At 46.2% G+C, this 22,247-nt stretch overlaps 1 protein-coding gene and 1 long non-coding RNA gene across 8 annotated transcripts in view; one reads left to right on the top strand and one right to left on the bottom strand.

Moving 5' to 3' along the window:
• The window catches only part of LOC121020770 (uncharacterized), a 40,688-nt gene extending 27,015 nt beyond the window's left edge, over positions 1-13,673 (bottom strand). Inside the window, exons 1-2 of the long non-coding RNA XR_005786274.1 lie at positions 13,511-13,673; positions 12,333-12,398 (exon numbers count right to left, since the gene is read on the bottom strand). This is a non-coding gene — a long non-coding RNA (uncharacterized LOC121020770). The remainder of the gene's footprint in view (positions 1-12,332; positions 12,399-13,510) is intronic.
• A 317-nt stretch (positions 13,674-13,990) lies between these two features.
• MSANTD4 (Myb/SANT DNA binding domain containing 4 with coiled-coils) lies at positions 13,991-20,618 on the top strand. Of its 7 annotated transcripts, none has more exons than XM_040460775.1 (4): positions 14,038-14,088; positions 14,841-15,087; positions 17,205-17,821; positions 18,486-20,618. In XM_040460775.1, the coding sequence occupies exons 3-4, from the start codon at positions 17,360-17,362 to the stop codon at positions 19,032-19,034; spliced, it is 1,011 nt and encodes a 336-aa protein (XP_040316709.1). In that variant the 5' UTR covers positions 14,038-14,088; positions 14,841-15,087; positions 17,205-17,359; the 3' UTR covers positions 19,035-20,618. The 7 variants fall into 7 exon arrangements, with proteins under 7 accessions (XP_040316711.1, XP_040316707.1, XP_040316709.1 ...); XM_040460778.1 differs by having other exon boundaries at positions 14,046-14,130; positions 14,841-14,960; XM_040460774.1 differs by having other exon boundaries at positions 14,046-14,130.
• The last annotated feature ends 1,629 nt before the right edge of the window (positions 20,619-22,247 follow it).

Genomic DNA, 22,247 nt, shown 5'->3' with positions numbered 1-22,247 from the left:
TCTCAAAGCTTGAGACGGATTGAAATACATTATCGATCAATTCTGCAGATGAAGAGCCTCCTAGCTGACAGTAAATTAAAAATATGCTTGCTCCAGAGAGATAAAAACAGCCAATACAACTTTACTGCTGTTTAGACTTCTCCTTTGCTTTTCTATTATTTAGAGAAGCACAATTGATTTTTATTTCCTGTTTCAAATTACCTTGGTCAAGAAACAATGAGCCATAGGATCCCTTTAGGGGTTTGTGATTTGTTCACATGATTGGAAAATAATTTTGCTGATTTAGAAAATGTAGGGATGCTTTCTAATCATATGAGGCCGAGATATAAAATATATTTGGAAGGAAAAATGCTACTAATTGCTTGTAAGATTGTTATTAAAATAACATAATAGGGTAATTTCTATGTTTCATAAAAGATATTACACCTAAATTGAAAGCTACCAGGAAAGACTGTGGAAGGAATACCTGAGCTGATCTCCGAGCTCTGTGCTCATGACTGGGAAGAGCCAGCGTGAGGTCACGGAAGTGCACACACACGGGCACACAAAGACCAGTGTCACGGACACGGAGGCGTGTTTCACAGAGCAGCCCCGCTGTGTCTGTGCAACACTCTCACCTCCCCGTCCTCTCTGAAAGTCACGGCAAGTACGTGAGGGGGTGGGCAAGGAGCAGCATCCAGATTACTGAACGGCAACAGTGGAACAGGAGCCCGGGTTCGCTTCCCTACTGCTGGGTGACAGGGCAGCCCCAAATTCACTGGTGTGCTGCCACCGCTGTACCTGCCCCCCAACCATGCTATGGACCAGGAATGCCGCAGGGCCGGCTCAGCCGGGTGCTTCTGACCCAGAGAGCGTCAGCTGGGCACAGTGTGAGGGTTCGATCACCAGCATGGTGCCCTGGCCCACACGTTTGCCGTCCCAGCACTTCCTGTCATCCTTCCGTCGCCACCTCGCAGCCTACCCTCCAGCTCTCTAGCACACGGGGCTTCTTGCACAGCAGGCAGTGTCGGGGTGGGAATGTTTCTTGCATGGCGGCTGCCTTGCTGCCCCGCCAGGCAGGGCCCTGTCTGAAACTGGGAGAGCAGCATCCTGCTGGTTTTCTTGTGGTGGTGGCAATGGTTGTTGTTGTTGTTGGCTTTCTGTTTGTTTTTTGTCAAGGCGGTCACAAGACGTGCCCGGATTCAGGGAGGAGAAAGCGACTCCTTCTCTTGACTGGGCAGTGGCAAGGTCACACGGGAGAAGAGTGGGGGGTTGGGAGGTGCCTCTGTGGCCTCTTTGGAAAATCTAATCTTCCACAATCTCACGCCTCTTTTAATCTGGCTCCCGGAATGTCTCCACCACACCCAACTGTTCCAACAGGAACAGTAACAAGAAAGAATCGCTAACTGCCTGATTTTAAACTCGCATATTAAAGTCTGTATTCTACCCATCCGATGAAATGTCTCATACAGCCATGTATTGTAGGGTATCTTGTGCTGTTTTTCCTAAGCATGCTGATTTAATTAGGCCTAGAAAATTGGCCCAGCCCACTTTTTTTTTAAGAGGAAAAAAAATGTATTGTTGACAAACTATTAAAGCAGGCCGTGATGCGCATCTCAGGCGATCTGCAAAGAGGCTACGCACCCAGAGACGCTTTCAACACGGGCACCGCTAGAAATCATCGTGCTGCTCCATCCCGACACCCGCTAGTCTCGTCAGGCCCAGCTTCCTACCTCCGAGCAAACCCCTTGTTCTCCTTGTCAGGCAGCCTCTATGGTCCCGTCCGCTCTCCTCACCAACTTTCTGTGCTAGTCCACAATACCCCAACCCACTTCCCTAACAAAGACATGGGACCCCACTCATTCATTAGAATGTGACACGGCCTAAAAACATCCAGACCCCTCACCACCCCTTTCTCTGCTAAGCCAACAATACAAAGAGACAAAAGTCTGCACGTGTATAATAGCCCACAGAAAAGGTATAAATGAGGGTAGAGAACTTGGCTGGGTGAGAAAAGAAAATGAACGTCCCCTGTCCCCTCGTTAAGACTCAGAAGCTGTAAATGAGCTGCTGGAACGGAAAAGAACAAAAGGCAGCAGAACGAGAGGCAGAGGTTCTTGAGGAAGGGAGCAACAAGACGGGGTTCATCCTCCGATGGGACTCTTGGAAGCAGTGAAGAGGATGGGCCCGGGCAGGGGGGTGACTCAGGGGGCCAGTCCTTTCCGCAGGCAAGAGATGTCGAGAACTAGGACACGGCAGAGATGGAATGGAACCGTTTGGAGACAACACTGAAGAAACAAACCAGAAAAGACCGACGAGATTTGGGGTTAAGGGAGAAACACGCCATCCGTGCCAGAGCGTTCCATGGGACCTTTCCTCTGTGAGCCGTAAGCAGCTCTCTGTGGGTGAGTTTATGTCAAGTCAAATGACCTTAGACGTCTGTGCCTCCCTGAGAAAGTTGTCCCTCATGCTTGTGAAGACTGCCTTGAAATAACAGTTATTAGTTCAGTCAGTGATGCTGCAAAACCATTTTGTTCTCTGCATAAAGCAAAACTCCCGTTCAGCTTTACGGCATAATTTAAAATAATGTCCAGAGTGCACATGCATGAATGGAAACAAGTGTAATCAAACGGCCGACACAGAGAACGCTGGGTGATACTCTTCTTCCTAACTGTCCCCGCAGCGCTCTGCTGGCATTTTGCAATCAACTACAGAGCCATCGCTAGGTTCCCACATCTGGGTAGAATTTCTTCTTCTTTTCATTATTCTCAAAGTGCTGAGGCTGTGTCTTTGGTTTTTCGTTGTTACTTTGTTTTCTAAGGTACCTTACCAGACTTTTGCTCATTTTTATTTGAGGTCACTATTTTCAGGAAAAAAAAAAAAAAGGAAATGGCAAATAATTGTGGGTTAATTGGCAAAATAAGTGTAAAAAGTAACAAGTGGCTAAAAGTGTTTTTATCTAACGATCTGTTTACTGTGAAAGAGTGGCAACGCTTACGCATAAGTTACGGAACCTGTAAAAACAAAACAGAGCAGAAGTGGACACCTCACTGACCAGCAGCCGTCTAAAGGGGGTACAGTGCTGGCAGGACCTTGACTGAGCAAGTTTTAAATAAATTCAAAACAAATTTAGGACTTATACACTCATAAGTCAGTGATCCCGGTCATGAAGTCCATGAGATCAGCTTTTTTGTTGGTTTTATTCACATGGTAGACCCCCAACAAATTTTTGTTGAATAAATATGGTAATTAAAATAAATAATATGCTTCATGCACAGAATAAGAAAAATGACAGTTTTCTTACTGTGCCATGGGGAGATCTCATTTCGAATCTACAACACTGCATCTCACAACTGGAAAGACAGGAAATTCTTAGTGATGCTGGGCAGAGGCGATACAGACATCCCAGTGTTTGAACTCGCTCTCCTGTACAGACCTTCCACTCCTGTGAGTCACTGGTTCCAGTCGTACTACTTGGAACATCGGACATTAGTTTTCCAGAGAGCTCTTCGAAAACACAGCATCGCAGCCACATTATTTCTATCTGGCGGGGTAACTCTAATACCTACATTAGATTGTAACAACTGTTGCTCCTGTAAGCGGTGGTAACAGCATACTCCTTAACTTCCAGAAATACACTTTGAAACATGTAGAGATGAGCAAAAAATAAAGTTCAAAGTGTTCCAAGAAAAACGATTCATTTGTAATGACCTATGTGATGAATGGGATCACCTCTCAGGAATCAAACTTTGAAATACTTTTCTTTTGCGTCCCCTCAGCCCCTCTTCAGAGCTCCTCATCCACATGGGACGGGCATTTCCTCTCCAATCCATCCACGGAAACTTCCAGGAAGGGTGACTCTCCACCATCTCTCAAACTTGGGTCTCCTCCTATTTGTCCCAGAAGCATTCCAAAGCTAAGGACTGCGATCCGGTTCTTAAGGGTTCAAAGGCTTTCATTTTTCATATGGACAAGGGCTAATTCTGAGTAACCTACCTAGTGAGTTATGAAGGATTAATAAAACTTGATCATAAACCAAAAGTAGCACATCAGGGGTTCGCTGAGCATCTTGACGTCACACAACACTTGGTAACACTTCCATTTTCCTCAGTGTGCATAGGCTGCGCCCATCATTGGAATGCCCAAAACTGGAGGGAAAATTGTTATTTTACATTAATTTATTTATTTTGAGAGAGACAGAGACAGTACAAGCAGGGGAGGAGCAGAAAGAGAGAGGGAGAGAGAATCCCAAGCAGGCTCTGTGCTGTCAGTACAGAGCCACATGCAGGGCTCGAACTCATGAAACTGGGAGATCATGACCTGAGCCAAAACCAAGGCTGGACGCTCAACCGACTGAGCCACTCCAGTGCCCCAAATTGTTGCTATTGAATTGTGCGTGTTGGTTTGACCTGGCTATAGCTTTTGACTGCTGTTAACTTCATATTTGTAAAATGTTTCCTTTTATTGTTGTTTTTTATCTTTTCATGACTGCTACTTCCTATTTTTACTGTTATTTTGTACATTTTCAATATGGCTGTGAAATTCTCTTGCTCACTAGGCAGGATGGGGACAGCTTTAAGGGTCAGTGAAGGGTTTAAATGGAAGTTAAGTGGGTCCAAGTCAACAGCACCTCAGAACCACCATTCCTGGAGAGCTCACTTCCTTCGCATAGATGTGGACATTGAATTAGTTTCCTGTGTCTGCTGTAACAACACAAACACAGTGGCTCACAACAACACAGATCTATTCTCCCACGGCTCTGAAGTTCAGAATTCCAAAAGCAGAGTCTCTGGGTTAAAATTCATTTCCTTGCTTTGCCAGCTTCTAGAGGGTTCCCTGGCTCATGGCTCCCTTCTCCCCTTCCAAGTTAGCAATGGGCGGTCGTCTGCTCACACGGACGGACTCACTCTCACACTCTCCTCCTCCCTCCTCTACTTATAAGGACCATTGTAATCAAACTGGGCCCACCCAGGGAATCTAAAACAATCGCCCCATCTCAAGATCCAAGACCCTTAATGGCACGTGGAGAGTGCATTCTGCCATGTAGTAGGGTAACATGTTCACATGTTCTCCTGCCTAGTACAGAAACAGAGTTAGCCAGCACATTACTGGTACCTAAGAATATTTTCTGTTGTCAGAACTATCATTACGGCTGGTGGGGATGAACTCCTGAAATCCTGAAAGGGCAATTAATTTTGAACAGGTAAAACAAATTTATGAAAGGGATTAGAAAGCACTCGAGTGGTACTATTATTTCCACAATTCAGGCACAGCTGGGATTAGAGGCATTCTTTCTGGTCAACCCGGAAACGTAACTACCATTCGGCACATGGCTTGTATAGAAGAAATCCATCTTGACTTCCCAAGGCCACCTCCTACATAAACCTACAGGCACCAGTCATTTCGTTTCTTTCTTCTTTTTTTTTTTTTAATGTTTATTTTTGAGAGAGACAGAGTATGAGCAGGGGAGGGGCAGGGAGAGAGGGAGACACAGAATTGGGAGGAAGCCCCAGGCTCTGAGCTGTCAGCACAGAACCTGATGTGGGGCTCGAACTCACGAACCTTGAGATCATGACCTGAGCCGAAGTCGGATGCTTAGCTGACTGAGCCACCCAGGCGCCCCAGATACCAGTCATTCCTAAAGCAGACGGTGCTGTGAGAGGAGTGACCCATCAGGCCACTGTGCCTATTTACACACTGCTCCGAATGACCTGGTAGAGTTTCAGGAAGACTTAAACAAAGGGTACCGTTCGGTGGAAGCTCACTCCATTACGTTTATTCTGTCCTGCTACGAGCCGGGCACCGTGCCAGGAACTGCATTTCCAAAGGTAGAACTGAGCCCGGCCCGCTCTCCATACTTCAGTCCAGCAGGACTCATTCTGGTAAGTCACGGTCACCAGTAAGTTGTGGGATGGAGAGAGCCTGGGTGAGTTACCATGAGGACAATGCTCTGTCAGCAAGGAAAGGGGCTGCTGAAGGGGAAAGGGAGGTAATCAAAGGGGCTGGAATAAATGACTGCCGGCTTTAATGATTCTGCCTAGCAGGCAGCGCCCTCAAGTGCTGCTGCTTAAAAAAACAAATAAAAATAAAGGCAAAGGGTTTCCATTTCAATGTGGCAGAACTCCCTATTTTCAGAGAAAAAAAAAAAAGGCTTGAAATAGCACGAAATGACCAGACACACATGCCTGAAACCCCATGCTTCAGTCTCCCTGACCACAAGCGGGAAGAACACTTATCTGAACAGAAATGACAACTTCTATCTCCCTTGTAGCCTTTTTGTAGACTTTGCAGAATTCTTGTTAAATAATGGACAGTAAAGCAAATTGCTTTCATCTCTTGAAAGGCCTCCTTCTTTCTTAAATGACTTTGAACTTCTTCTCCCCTTTTCGAGCATTCATACAGATAAGCATATTTTAAAAACTGACCAGAATGGAACGGTAAACATATCTGGGAAAACAACTATCACTATGGCAACAATGAGTGTGTCTGACATGTAGTCTTTCCATTATTCTCTGTTACTATAGTAATGAAACCTTGTATTCTTGACACCATTTCCAAATTCCATTAAAATAAAGCTCCTCTCGCCTCAGAGAAGGAGGGAGGGCCAGAACTATTAATGCACAAGATGTCTAAGAATGTTTTCCAGCACTGGGACACAGACAATGTGAGACACTTTGCTACACTTTAATCGAACTGAGAAAAACATGCTTAAAAGGTGGGAAAAGCACAGAGGCAAAAACTCAGTAAGTACAACAAAAGTAAAGTAAATTTTTGTCATTAAAAATCAGCATCTGATTTGGGGCACCTGGTTGGCTCAGTCAATAGCATGTGTGATTCTTGATCATGGGGTTGTGAATCCAAATTAAGTAATTGGGAGATTAAACAAAATCTTCAAAAAAATCAGCCTTTTATCTTAAACACATAAAAAGAGCTTTAATTTACAAGATATTGAAATTTAACATCAAATGTTAATGGATAAGGAGAATTTTTGTTTCTTCTTAGAAGAAACACAGAGGAGGATAATGGCAATTAAGGGTCACAAAAAGCAGTAAAGACATTACTTGGGGGTTTTGAGGGGCTTCTGTGTTGAAGAAAATATTATCTGGGGCACCTGGGCGGCTCAGTTGGTTAAATGTCCGACTTGGGCTCAGATCATGATCTCGTGGTCCGTAAGTTCGAGCCCCGAGTCAGGCTCCGGGCTGACAGCTCGGAGTCTGGAGCCTGCTTTGAATTCTGATTTCTCTCTCTCTCTCTCTCTCTCTCTCTCTCTCTCTCTCTCTCTGTACCTCCCCCACTCACACACTCTCTCTCTCTCTCAAAAATAAACATTTTTTTAAAAAAAGAAAATATCTGATGTATTATTCATCAACTCTGAAACTTTGAATTGGGAACCAGAATATTATTAGGTTATTATTAAATTATTATCTACAATAGTGGAAACATGCTTCAGCGACACATTTCTAATGAGAGATAAGCAGGGAGGGATTTAGAGGGAAAAGTGGGGGTGGGGGAGGAGCAGTGAGTGAGAGTGCTGTGGAGGAGAAGGGGTAATCAAAGGGAAAGTGAGTGATCATGTAAGACAGCTAAGGCAGTATAAGAACCAAAAACAGGAAAAGGTAGACAGACGATCCAGAGACAGAGCCAAAGATCCTGGGAGGGATGTCTTCTATGACCCATAGCTTATGCCACAAGGGTTACTGATACATCATCAGATCTGGAAGTTGCCACTGATTTCTGCAAGCTTTTTCAGCTCTACGGTAATTCAGAAAAAAACTGTTCATTGCTAGGAGAGAAAGTATTCATAAGGGTTCGGTGAAGCGTGGGGCTGAAACCACTGGAAGCCATCCTGGCCCCAACACTCCCTTGCTCTGTAACCTGGGGTAAGCCTCCTACCCGTTCTGAGCCTCAGTTTTCTTTTTCATAAAATGATGATACATGGGGCACCTGGGTGGGTCATTCGGTTAGGCATCCGACTTTTGATTTCTGCTGAGGTCATGATCTCAGGGTTGTAGGACTGAGACCCGCGTCAGGCTCTGCACTGAGCGTGGAGGCTGCTTGAGATTCCCTCTCTCCCCTCCTCTGCCCCTTTACCCAATCATTCTCTCTCTCTAAAAAAAAAAGAGAATAGAATAGAATAGAATAGAATAGAATAGAATAGAATAGAATAAAAATAAAAATAACATGATACCTCCTAACTTTAGTTTCCCTAATTGTAAGCCCCTTCAAAGAGATAATATGTGCAACTATTTAACAGGGTCTAGTCCCTAGCTAGCACCCAACAAGTGTAGCTGTTACATTTTCTAATTAGGAATTAAGGGAAGGGAAGGGGGTAGAATTTGCAAAAGACACAACATGGGTGTATTTTGTCTTAAGTTTTTTTTTGTCTTTTGTTTCCCAAGTCATTAAGTATTTGAGAAATTAAGTAATTTGATACAGAATAACGTGCTGTCTGGAGTAGCACACAGGGAGGGTGTGGAGAACCTGAGCTGGAGCTCCCCCCACCTCCCCTGACTGGTGGTGTGCTCTCAGGCGACCAGAGGAGCCACACAGCACTCAGCTGTCTGTTTTGTAAGATGGTGATAAAAGGGTAACATCCTGAGGACAGAAAGGAAGGGCAGAGATTAGAAATGAAGTGTAATAATTAACAAACTCCTCTGGACTTATGTCTTTATGAAATTCGAAATTACTGTGAAACATGATCAATTCCCTGGATCCCCCATATCCATCTTGTTAACCATGGTTTATATCTGTATTTCCACTTCTTGGCCGTGCAGATGTAGCATGTGCATTAAAGGGCATTAAGGGAGCGTGTGTTTGGAAATGGGGAGACAGGCTAAAATCTGAGGTGCTCTTTGTTCCTGGATCTTGTGAAATGCTTTTTGAGTGTAGACTGCCTGGGTTTACACTGTGGGTCTGCTACTGATTAACTGTGCAGGCTTGGAAAGATACCTAACATCACTCATGCTTAGTTTCCTCATCTAAACAGTATTAGGGTTGTTACAATAGTTAACTAGATTCATGTATATGAAGCCCTTAGATCAGTGGCTGGCACAGAATAGTATTCGGTACTTATTTCTGAAGTGAAATGAGCAAAGACGCCCGGCCAGTGGATGAAAAGCCCCTACCTCCAAAACTCCATGTAATTCTTGCAAAAGGAACTCACAAATGAGTGTGCATGAACTGGTGCAGCCACTGTGGAAAATGGTATGGAGGTTCCTCAAAAAATTAAAAACAGAACTACTCACGACCCAGCAATTGCACTACTAGGCATTTATCCAAGGGACTCAGGTGTGCTGTTTGAAGGGGCACATGCACCCCAACTTTTATAGTAGCGCTATCAACAACAGTCAAAGTATGGAAAGAGCCTAAATGTCTATCGATGGATGAGTGATTAAAGATGTGGTGTATATATATATACAACGGAGTATTGCTTGGCAATCAAAAAGAAGGAAGTGTTGTCATTTGCAACAATGTGGATGGAACTACAGTATATTATGCTAAGTGAAATTAGTCAGATGAAGACAAATATCATAGGACTTCACTCATATACGGAATAACATACAATACAGATGAACATAAGGGAAGAAAAGCAAAAATAATATAAAAACAAGGAGGGGAACAAAGCCTAAGAGACACTTAAATACAGAGAGCAAACTGATGGCTGCCAGAGGGGGTGTGGGTGGGGGGATGGTTGGTCTAAATGGGTCAGGGGCTTTAGGGAAGACACTTGTTAGGATGAGCACTGGGTGTTATAGGTAGGAGATGAATCACTGGATTCGACTCCTGAAATCATTATTGCACTATATGCTAACTAACTTGGATGTAAATTAAAAAATAAAGTAAATAAATAAAAAAAATTAAATTAAAAAAAAAGAATGTGCATAAAAAGAACCAAGAGGTTACAAACACCGACAGTCATTTCTCAAAGTGAGAAAACAGTATGACTAATCTTTACTACTAAAATAAAATTTCTGCATGTTTTTCTGTTGACACATTATGCAAAAAGGTCCAGATCGACTTCACTAAACATTCAGTATATATTTGGAATGGGTCAATTTAAAATACAGGCTATTTTGCATGAATAAAGCTCATTCTGCAGGGGACTCAAAGATACAGATGGTCATCCCATGAAACTGTTAAAACTGTCTCCAACAAGAGGTCTGACTGCCAAACAGGAGAGAGAAACCACAAGTATATATACGCCAAAAGTGAATTTGTTTAATTTTTTTTTTCAACGTTTATTTATTTTTGGGACAGAGAGAGACAGAGCATGAACGGGGGAGGGGCAGAGAGAGAGGGAGACACAGAATCGGAAACAGGCTCCAGGCTCTGAGCCATCAGCCCAGAGCCTGACGCGGGGCTCGAACTCACGGACCGCGAGATCGTGACCTGGCTGAAGTCGGACGCTTAACAGACTGCGCCACCCAGGCGCCCCTAAAAGTGAATTTTTTTAAACGGGCTCCAAACAGAAAGTCACCAGGGCACACATTCCAACTTGCAAAAATAGATTTGTAGTCGATCTGTTTCTCCCCTGGGAAACTCCATGTCCAGGAGCACAGGGATGAAAACCGTGATTATCCTCTGAAAAAGCAGCGTGAATGATTTCCTACTAAGGACTGGCCCGCATTATTTCCTTGGCTACTCCAGGAGAGACCAAACCTCCCACCGGAAACAAAACTGGCAACTCACCCACAGCGGATGCTGGCGGGAATGTTGGGACCCATGTGACTTCTGGAGATTGGATACCAGACTCATCTTGGAAATGAAAACCTGCCATCCCTGACTCATGCTTTGATGATTATCATTTTTAAATAGCTCGAGTTCTAACATCTTCTATTTTTTCCAGTTGTAAAGAGAAACAAAATCCACAGGAAAAGAGCTGCAACCATTTCTACAGGAACCGTGCTGGCTTTCCATTCAATGTAAAGTTTTTAGAAACACAAAATTTGCCAGTGAAGAGCTTTCAATGTCACTTCATAAACTGTTATAACTTAACTGATAGATGACGAAACTTGCAAGCGATCTGGCGACACCGCAGAGGACGGAACCGAGTGAGTTTTATTTCGTCAGTGTTCAGTTTGAATCACCAAAGGCGTGTTCGCCAGCCTAAATGCCAGGTGGTGTGTTAGGTGCTACCGATAAAAGGGGAAGAATAACAACTCAGGAGAAATCTACATAAGACGACTTATAAGCATAAAACTCATATGAAAAAGGACAAGTTGATCTGTTCAAAGGTTGTCAGGGAAAAGCTGGTGTTGAAGAACAAGACTATATCACAGGGACAAGACAGGAGGAAGGACATGTGCAAAGACAAAAGTGGGGAGTGAATGCAGCACAACACAGTCACTGTTGATATAAAATGTAGGTTAGAACATGTCTGCTGGGCTACATTTATCTTAACTAAACTGCATTTGGAGGAGAGACAGCCCAAATGATCTCCTTCTTTCCCTTTGATTAAACAATAGGCAATGAAACAGAAATCTTTTAGCTAACGATTATATTCTCATTCTGAGACTTTCAATAAGCTGTGGCCAAGCACAGCCTACAACAGCCTTGTCTAATAGAAATGTAATGCAAACCACATGTAGAAGATTCAATTTCCTATCAGCCTCACTTTAAAAAGTAAAAAAAAAAAAAAAAAAAAACCAACAAAAAACACACAGGTAAAGTTAATTTTAATAATATAGTTTCCTTAACCCAATTATGCAAAATTTTATAATTTCACTTACAATCAATATGACAATTGTCAATGAGACACGGTACATTTTTATACTAAATCTTTGAAATCCTGTGTATGTTTTACTCTTAGAGTACATCTCAACTCCGATGCTAATTTTTTTTTATCAGGAATACTCCATTTGTATTTAGATTTCAAAAAATGTACAGTTGAAAAAGTAGATTCACATAACTCAAGTTTTCCAAACGTACCTATAAGTTATCCAATCACTGAATTGACTGAATTCCATTTTTAAAGAAAAATTAAGAACTAAAATTCAGTTATTCAGTTGCCCTAGCCAGATTTCAGGCGCTCTCTGGCTAGTGGCTACCACGGCTGGGCGGCTCAGTTCTAGAATAAGTGTGTAAGAACCTGGCATCAGATCTCTAGCCTGAAGCTAATCTTAGCAAAAATCACATCAGTAAACAGACTATCAGGTTCAGAATGAGGTCATGACATTAGGCATTTGGGATGACCCTCCGTCTCTCCCTTGTTGGCCCACTTGCACTCACGCAAGTTACAGTGGAGAAAAATAGCGAGGGTATCTAGGATAGGCCTTGCACTCAGCCTGAGACAGAGGTTTCATCACAGGAACGTGAAAGAGTTCCTATGAAAGCAGAAGGTTCTTAGTACTTACGGACACATTCCAGGTGTGATCTCTGCTACTGAAGTAAATATAATGGATTCAACACGTGGACATTCTCTGAAAGGGAACAGAGAGAAAGCGTCTGGTTATAATTGGGATGGAGTGCTGTCTTACCTTCCCACCTGAGAAACATCCACCACAAACAAAATCCAAAATTAAAAAATCCAAGTTCTCATATAAAAAAAAAAACAACCCACAACACCTGTTTGTTTTAATTAGGCAAAAGTATAGGCAGGCTTCTCACACGAACTCTTAAGTGCAATCTGGAAGATTAAACCCATCATCACATTTCAAAGACCCTATTCCACAAGCACTTCCTATTTTGTGGACTGGAGTTCCTCCAGGAACATCCAGCAAGCATCCACCGTTCATCCGGAATATTCCATCCTTTATTCACCAAATCTCTTTTGAGTGCCTTATATTCTAGGCACTGTGCTGGGCAGACAAAGTACAACAGTGAATAAGAAAGCCCACCCACATGGAACAGGTCAGAAGAGCTGACAGATGGAGGGTACCCCCCTTCCCAAGGTGAAGGGTTGGCGTAGGATTTAATAGGATGCCAGGTGGTGGTGCCTTGGACCACACTTAGGCTGACCCTTGTTATTCACCTGAATTACAGATGTAGCTGAGCATCCTTTAACCGGGGAAACCTACATCAGACAGACAACGCGGAGGGAGAAGCCGGTGAATGGAGAAAAGGGAAGGCTTCCTTTAGAAATAACTCGTGAACCGAGCCGCGAAGCTGGCAGGGAAGAGCAGGGAGCGGAAATTACAGGCGGATGCAATGCAACACAATGTCCCAACCACCATCGCTAGAAACAGACAACCCGGTTGGGGCGGGGAGGTTGTGCAGGGATTTTGATGGAAGACCGAGAAACCCTTGGAAAAGCTCTGCACTATCTGCGAGGACTGAGGCCGCACCCAGCAACTGCACACCCGCCGCCCTGGCCACAGTGGGAAGAAGGGACCACATGGCCAGAGCCATCAGTGACTTAAGGACTGAGGGTGGCGGTGCACGACGCGACTGTCAAGGGCCACAGAGGAGTAGACAGCGAGGGAGGAAAGCACACAGGAAAACTAAGATATGGTCAACAGGTCAAATGTTTTTGGAGGCGTCAAGTGACACAAGGACACTAAGTGACAGTCGGGTCGAGCAGTAAGGAAATCACCGTTTGGGGCAGGGGAGGCCTCAGAGCTCAGAGGTGCGGCGGAGGCGAAGCTGAGCCTCACTCAACAGGGAGGTGAGAGCCGACTAGGACGCAGGTGGGGCCACGCCTAGGCTTCACTTCCCCTCTGCCCTTTTAGCAGGTGAGGGTCAAGGACAGAGGGAGCGTTGGGAGGCGGGGCGGCCAGGGCCCCAATCAGAAGGAAAAGCGCCACGGGCTGATCGCGAGGAACCAATCCGCTTCTAGAGCCCACTTGACTGACAGAGCTTCGCGCCAACGCCCGAGCACAGAGCGGGAGGCCACGAATCACAAGAGTGCGGAACCCCAGAGCACTAACCCGGAACCGGTTGGGGACTCGATTCCCATTGTGAGGCCAGACCTGGGGCGGGCCGTCGGCCAGAACGGCAATACCCTCTGGACCAATGGATGAGACGTCTCGCATGAGTGGCAGCCATATAATCCAATGGGTGGAGGCTTGAGGCGGGCGAAGTTGGTGGGCGGGGAATCGGGGAGGCATCTCCCCACCCCCCCGCCCCAGCCCCGTAAGAGGCGATCGGGTGGAGGTGCGGTCGGGGTCGCAGGTGAGCGGTTCTGCCCTGGATGAGCCGGCAGCGCCGCGGACGGTGGGTGCCCTAGAGGCGGGGAGGGTCCCGGCGGCAGGTGGCCGTCCCTGCGCTGCTGGCTTTGGCCCTGGGGGTGCGTCGTAGCGGGACCACGGCGCCGCGAGGACCACGAGTCCGCGCGGGGCGGGTGGAAGGGCTGTATCAGCCCCCGTCCGCGCCCCTCATCTGGGCTCCGACCTCCGCCCAGGCTGCCCATAGGTGCGGTGGCGGGGCCCGGCCACCTCCCCCAGGTGGCCTCCCGGGAGTGCAGCCGTCCCCCGCCCGCCCCGAGTCCTCCTCGCGGCTGTGAGCGGGCGGCCCCCCGAGAGCGCGGCGGGGACGGGGAGACACGTTTACCTGCTTGGAGGACAGGCGGCCCTGAAGTGACCCGCAGGTGTCCACCTATCACAACTTTGAGACAAGAGCATTCTCCTGCTTGGCCGGGAAGCGAATTTCCTAGAAGACCGTCTGGGCGCGGGGAGGGGGGGGTGGAGGACTTGGGGAAGTTTCTATAGTTTGTGATGCCTTTTTTTTTTCTTGAACCACCTAACGAATTTACCAAAAGAAAAAAAAAAAAGTTTGTGCCCACAATTGAGCGCCTGAATGTCCTTCTCACAGCTCTTAATTTTGCCTTCTCGCGCAGTGTTTAGGAACTTCATTCTTAAGTGTTAGTCCTTAAAAAAAAAAAAATGCCGTTTTAATATGCCTTTGGTGGTACATCATTCTCACAGGGATGACGTAAGCGAACTGCTGTACCTCTTTGCAGCCAGTGAGGAGTGACTGTCCGCCGGGACTTAAGGAAGACGGCCATTCTCTGGGTCAGGGCTTGCAAGAGCTGCGAATCTTTGGAGGTTGCAACCACCGAATTGCCTTCTGCAAAGATAGGGAACACAACCAGTGTGAAAAGGAGAGTGCTGGACACCTGGAATGGCATCTTTGCACGTTTTAGGAAGCAGTTCTCTATCCCCAGCACCAAGAGTATGTGCCTGGCACGTAGTAGGAGCTCAATAAATATTTGAGTACATTATTGGGTAATGGAGAATAGAAATCCAAGCTATGTTATAGAGGAATCAAAGTGCAAAGGAAACAACAGAGGAAAAAAAAAAAAAACTTCCTGGAAACATAGCTTAGCTTTTAGCCATGCAAAGGTAGTGGCCACATTTCAACTCAGGTGCAAATTTCAGTTGATTTTGGTACTTTATTACATTAATCAGGTGTCATAGGTTTTCACACAATTAAGCTGTAACCGCCTGGAGATCTAAGATACATTTACACAGGAATAATGTTGTGCTAAATCATATTCGTACTCTTACATAGCCTTTATTGCACATATCCCATTACGTACCTGTGGTATGGTTTATTCATCTAATCTTTTGATGGATATTTGTGTTTTTTACCATGCTTTTCCCTTAAAAAACATGATAGCATTTTTTAAAGGGTTGAAGAAGTTATTTAAATGCCCTGAAACATTCTATATCTTTTGCAAACAAAAACTCCTATCAATACATTGTAAGTATTTAATATGATACGGAATTTGATATTATTTTAGCTGTTCTATTTTTAAAGACATCTAACCTGCTGATTCCATATTAAAAATGTGTCTTTGATAACCTACTCATTACTGATCCATACAGACTATGGTAGCAAAATAGCATTTTTGCTTAAAATTTTCTTTTTCACAGTTTCGTAGAACTTGTGATGTTTTTACGTTTCTCGGCATAGTGAAAGGGTGGGTAGTTTATCTAAAGGCTTCACGTAATTTTACAAACTGCTTCTTGCCTATACTGACTTGGGCTGACTTTTCCTTTTAAACATATGCTTTGCCCATGGAAGTGTGTCAGCTTTGGTAGCTTAGCTTCCTTGAGTTATTGTCTCTCACTTTCCGACCTCTCCCATTCCCTCATCACCTCATTTTAAGTTGTGTTTGTACCTCCTGTTTGTTAGGCACAGTGTTAGGTATTGAAGATAACAGCCTTTGGAGCCAGTGGGCTCCAGACCTTCCTAGATCCTCCTAGATCTTCTTCGATCCTTCTCCCACATCCTCCTAGAGCCTTCTCGATACTTCTCCCAGGCCCTCCTAGTGCTGCAGCAATGGTACAGGAAGGCAAAAAAGCCCAGTTTTCACTGGAGTAATTCTCTGAAGTGTGTGCTGCAACACAGGTACTAAGGAGAAGCATATCCAGGCTACTTTAATGTGTAGAGCACATTGTGAAGCACAGTTTGCTTCACTTCTTTCTTCTAAGTATATTAAAAATACGTAAGACATGTATAAAGGTATATGTGTTCTCTATATAAGCAAAAATATAACTTGTAAAAGGTATACACAAGTATATTTAAAAATAAACCTAGTGGGGCACCTGGGTGGCTCAGTCGGTTGGGGGTCTGATTTCGGCCCGGGTCATGATTTCCCAGTTGGTGGGTTCGAGCCCCGCGTCGGGCTCTGTGCTGACAGCTCAGACTGGAGCCTGCTTCGAATTCTGTGTCTCCTCCTCTCTCTGTCCCGCTCATGCTCTGTCTCACTCTCTCAATAATAAATAAACGTTAAAAAATCTAAAAAAATAAATAAACCTAGTTTATAAATATAGTACCTCGTAAGTCACCTCTAGAGGAAAGCTGAGTACTTGACCAGCCCATTTTATAATTTAAATTACCTAAGGAATGTTAGGCCAGAGTGCTAATTAAATGTGATCCTTTAACATTACAAGTGTTCTAGAATGTTCACTGAACTTAGGATCTGATGCGCAAACAAGTGCATAATTTTTGTCAGGTATCCATGTCCTAGGCCGAGGGGACCGTGTGTGCAGAGGCTCCAAGCAGGGGAGGGGTGGACAGAACGGGTAATGGGAAGGCCAGTGTGGCTGGAGCAGAAAAGTAACTGGGGGTGGAGGAGAGTGAGCAGGCCAAGAGCGTCAGCCAGCGGTGAGGAGCCCTAGCGGGAGCCCAGGTGAGAACAAGCGGTCAGGGACAGGGGTGACAACCGCAGAGGCAGAGGGTGGGCGGTTTTGAACCGCATTTACAGGGACGTGTGTCCAGCTTCTTGGGTGGAGGTGCGTTGCAAAGTTGCAAGTGGACTGATTTTCTACTTTTCTCTTTAGGAATTGTCCAGCCTGCCCGTGCTACCAGATGAGCGGAAGACTCTGATTGAGACAAAGCGCCAAGAAGGGACTGCTCTTGATTTTTGTACTTTGTAGCCTTTGTCAGCTTTTCACACCTTCTCTGACCGTGAAAACTCTGCACTTAAGCCAGGAAAATGAAGCAGTTGAAAAGGAAGAGGAAAAGCAACTTCAGTGTTCAAGAAACTCAGACCCTTTTGAAAGAAATTACCAAACGCAAAGAAGTCATTTTTTCCAAGCAGCTCAACACGACGATTAATGTGATGAAGCGGATGGCGTGGGAGGAGATCGCACAGTGTGTGAACGCCGTGGGGGAAGGCGAGCAGAGGACAGGGACGGAGGTGAAGAGAAGGTACCTGGACTGGCGGGCGCTTATGAAGAGAAAGAGGATGAAGGCCAACATTAAGCTGGTTGGCTCAGGGTGCCCCCTCCCCACCTCCGACCTAGACGACTCTCTCACCGAAGAGATGGACGACAAGACTGCATTCCGAAACGATCCCAACTTTGACTGGCAGAACGTGGCGGATTTCAGGGATGCAGGTGCATCCTTAACTGAGGTCAAAGTGGAAGAGGAGGAACGAGACCCCCAGAGTCCCGAAGTAAGTACTGGCCTGGGAATCCTCTTTCTCCTTTTATTCCTCCAGTTCTGACGTGGGGGATTGTGATAGTCCGGGCCCAGTTAAGATCCCAGTTTTCAAGCCAACTCACAAGTTTGACCTAACAGTGTCATTCCATTGCTCTTCCGGTCACGAATCTCTCTTTTAACCCACGTATCCTTCTCTTAATTACATACCCGGTTGAACAGCGTGGGTGGGTGAGGGTGCTGGCTCTCCACACCATCGAACGTCCCTGTATAAGCTTTGACTCCCCCAAATTAACTACTAACAGCCTGCGGTTGGCGGGGAGCCTTATCATTAACATAGAGTCAATTAACACATAATCTGTATGTTATGTGTACCATATATTGTATTCTTAACATGAAGCAAGCTATAGAAAATAGTTAAGAAAGTTGTAAGAGAAGATCCGTTTCCAGTCCTGCACCGTACTGAGCGAGAAAATGTACGTGTAAGCGGACCCGCACAGCTCCAGCCCGCGTTGTTGAAGGGTCACCTGTATTGGTGACAACAGGCAAGTCTTGGTAAATGTCTTTCAAAACCCCAGTGGTTTTCTGTGCTCGCACGGTGCACACAGCTTTAAAGCAGTGTTTAGACACATTACCCGCCGAAGCAGAGAGACGTCCTGAAAAGTGCTTTGTCCTTCTAGTTTGAGATCGAGGAGGAGGAGGAGATGCTGTCGGCCGTCATCCCGGACTCCAGGAGGGAGAGCGAACTCCCCGACTTCCCCCACATCGAGGAGTTCTTCACCCTGAACTCCACGCCGTCCCGTTCCGCCTACGACGAGCCCCACGTGCTGGTCAACCTGGAGAAGCAGAAGCTGGAGCTGGAAAAGCGGCGCCTGGACCTGGAGGCCGAGCGGCTGCAGCTGGAGCGGGAGCGGCTGCGGCTGGAGCGGGAGCGGCTGCGGCTGGAGCGGGAGCGGCTGCACGTCGACCGGGAGAAGCTGAGGCTGCAGGTGGTCGGCTCCGAGAAGCCGCCCTCCTCCGACGGTGAGCTGGGCCAGGGCGAGAAGCCGGGGCCGCAGCCCCAGGACCTGGAAACGGAGAGGCTGAAACTCGAGAGGGAGCGCCTACAGCTTGAGAAGGAGCGGCTGCAGTTTCTGAAATTTGAGTCGGAGAAGCTGCAGATTGAGAAGGAGCGCTTACAGGTGGAGAAGGAGAGACTTCGGATCCAGAAGGAGGGCCACTTGCACTGACCGAGCTGGCTCCCCGCGTAGCAGATGTCTGTGAACTGGAGCTTTCCCTCTGTGTCGGGCCACAGAACACTGGTGGAAGATGAACTGTGTTTTTCCCTGTGTCACGTCGGTGTTTGCGGGAGGACAGAGGTGGGTCCGTGTGGGGACCGTGGGTTCCGGCAGTCCGTCCGGCACACACGGCAGGGCAGGGGCCCACACGCTGCCGTCCCCACTGAGGAGAATTCCATGGTGTCCTGTGTGATCTGTGCACGCAGAGTCATAGTTATGTCTCAAGTTCCAGCTCCCGGCTTCTCCCTGGGGGGGGTCTTTGCCGCCCCCCCCCCCCCAACCCCAACCCCGGAGACGTTTGGTTGGGGTGTCGGGGCCAGAGCACCCACCTCTTCCTGCTGTGCACAGGACGGCCCCCCAGAAAGGACTTCTCCAACACAAAACGTCCGTGTTGCCGAGGCTGACGGCCCCTCCCCTAGCCTGACTCTGCACCTCTCTGGCTTTGGTTGTAGTTCCAGAGTATCAGAACCGCAGATACTTACGTGGGTAGTTACTTACATGGCCAAAAACTTTCACTGTGTAGTGTGATTGTGTAGTATAGTGAACATAGGCAGTGATGAGGATGACAAGTCCTTTATTCTTGTTTCCATCTATAGATGTTTCCATCTATAACCAGAGACTCCCATCACTATAAGGGAACATCAGAGAGTGGCTGAACGGGTCACTCTGAAAAGCCGTTCATTCATCTGGGTGTTGATGCTTTAGAAGCGACATGGTTTAAGGCTTAGTTGCCTTTTTCCTTTGAATTCGTGGTCTTAGTTTAGATAGAAAAATTGTCTTTTCAACCATGTACTGGAACTTTAATGTAAGTGAGCGGGTGAAGCTAGTAAACGTGGTACCGACATATACAAATGGTACTAGTAGTCCATGGGCTTGCGATCACAAGGGTTCTATCTTAAGTAAGTACTGGCAGCTATGGGGGAGCGGGGTGGCGGGGGGGAGTGTGGTCTGTATAGGCTGGTGGTGGTGACGACAGTAGTAGCTGTGTGGGAATGAACTAGGGAAGCCCTTAGCACACACTGTCTGACCTGATCTGTACCATCCTTGAGAGTATTCATGACCGTCCCTGAATCAGAGGCGCAGAGAAGGGAACAGGGAGCAAGAGTCTGGTCTCCTACTGTGGTGTGTTTTGTCTGCGCCCCTCCTGGAGGAGCAAGGTTGCTGTCTCTCGTGAGACCAAGGCCTGGCGCAACGTGACTTGCCTTTAGTCCGCTGAAGGTTCTTTTCCTACCAGGTGGCTGATTCTAACGCACACCAACGCTGAGAATCACTGCACGAGACCACTTTGTATTTTCTGAATTCCAGGCTGATACTGTAGCTTTAATACATGTCTTCTGTTGACAGGTCCTGTCTTGATTCTGTGTTTGTTCCCTGTTAATTTAAGAATGTCTTAAAACCGTATGTGATGTTGGAGTATGGACATAGAAGGAAAAAATATACTTCTGTTTCGTTACCTTGACTTCGAAATAGTGTTATTTTTCTATAGCCGGAATAAATGCTTCTACCGTAGAAATAAAATTTGCCTATGCCAACTGTCTGGAAGTTTATCATTTCCAGTGATCATCAGCGCTGTGAGGTTTGTAAGAATGCAAGAGTGCGGGCCTGGGGCCTAGCCTCTGTTAAGCATTGAGCTGGCCGCTTTTCATACATTATTTTATCTGCTCTCCAAAACAACGGTTGAGCTAAGTCACGTGATCCCTACCTTCATAAGAAAGGAAATAGTGCTCATCGACTCACCTAAATACCTGACAAATGATGTAGCAGTACCAACCCAAGATTTCACCCTATGAGCTTGGAGGGGAAGGGTGGAAATTTGCAGGTGTGGCTGTTAAGCAGAGCTCGTGCGTGAGCTTTGCCACTGCACACGGTGACAAGTCCCGTGACAGGCCCTGTGACTCGATCTCATGTGTGAAATGTCCACAAGGCCTGCCTGCCTGTGCTTCATAGTTTCATTTTTTTTTTTTTTTTAATAAAATGTTAGGTAAACCACAAAATGCTATTTAAATGCAAGGGATATTGGTGTTTATATTTAAAATCAGAAGATTTTCATTTTCTAGAAGTATGAAGCTAGCCAGTATTATTTTTGGGGTGGAGCCCTCCTAAGTTCCTGGAAGGAAGAAACTTAAAAACAAAAAACAAAGGCCGCAGCGGCTTCTTACCTTCCAGGGTGTTGCTGGAAGAGCTTTGGGTTTTTTTCTGTGTTTTGTTTTAATGTTTTTGAGAGCTGGAGCATGAGCAGGGGAGGGACAGAGAGAGAGGGAGACACAGAATCTGAAGGAGGCTCCGAGCTGTCAGCACAGAACCCGGCCCAGGACTTGAACCCACAAACCACGGGATCATGACCTCAGCTGAAGTCGGACGTTCAACCGGCTGAGCCCCCCAGGTGCCCCGAGAGCTTTGAGTTTCTCATCACTCCCCAAGCTGTGGTTAGATTGGGTGGGTTCTCTCCAGTAGGAAACATGATGGCTGTGTTCCTAAAGTGTGGGCACTTCTGTGTCCTGACCCAGAGCTAATGTTGCTCTTGATGATTCTCCAAATAAACGGGATGATAGAGGTTTTTCCTTCTTCCCTACTTGTCGCACAGCTGCCTTTAAACGCCTTCCACTTTATCCCAAGGGTACTGCTAAAATGTTAGCACTTCTGATATGGGCCGAGCTGGGAGAGACTGCTTTAGTAAAAGTACGGCTTCGTGTAACCAAAATGGAATTGGTACTGTCTATCCACTCTACCTGTTAAAGTACACATTAAAAATTGTGGGGTGCCTGGGCTCAGTCGGTTAAGCGTTCGACTCTGGATTTCGGCTGGGGTCATGATCTCGTGGTCTGGTGAGTTCAAACCCCACGCCGGGCCCTGTCATGACAGAGCAGAGCCTACTTGGGATTCCGTCTCCCTCTCTGCCCCTCCCCTGCTCTCTCCCTATCTTGTTCGAAATAAACATCTTTTTAAAATTGTGTATTTTTTTCTAAATATTTCCAAATGGGTAAAGTTACTGTGTACTAAAGCTATGCACATCTGTCCTGAAAGGAAGATTATCTGGACTCTTAAGATTGGGATAGAAATACCGGGAGCAGGAATGTGCAAAGTTTGAATTAACAGACATTTTTGGGGGGATGCTCAGCATCTATGTCCCCTTCCTGAGTTTACGGAGCTTTTTCTAGAAATCAC

This window comes from Herpailurus yagouaroundi, unplaced genomic scaffold, assembly GCF_014898765.1.
Source record: "Herpailurus yagouaroundi ecotype Mexico unplaced genomic scaffold, PumYag 251, whole genome shotgun sequence".
In the NCBI taxonomy this organism is placed as follows: domain Eukaryota; kingdom Metazoa; phylum Chordata; class Mammalia; order Carnivora; family Felidae; genus Herpailurus; species Herpailurus yagouaroundi.
This window is presented reverse-complemented; position numbering and strand designations above follow the sequence as displayed.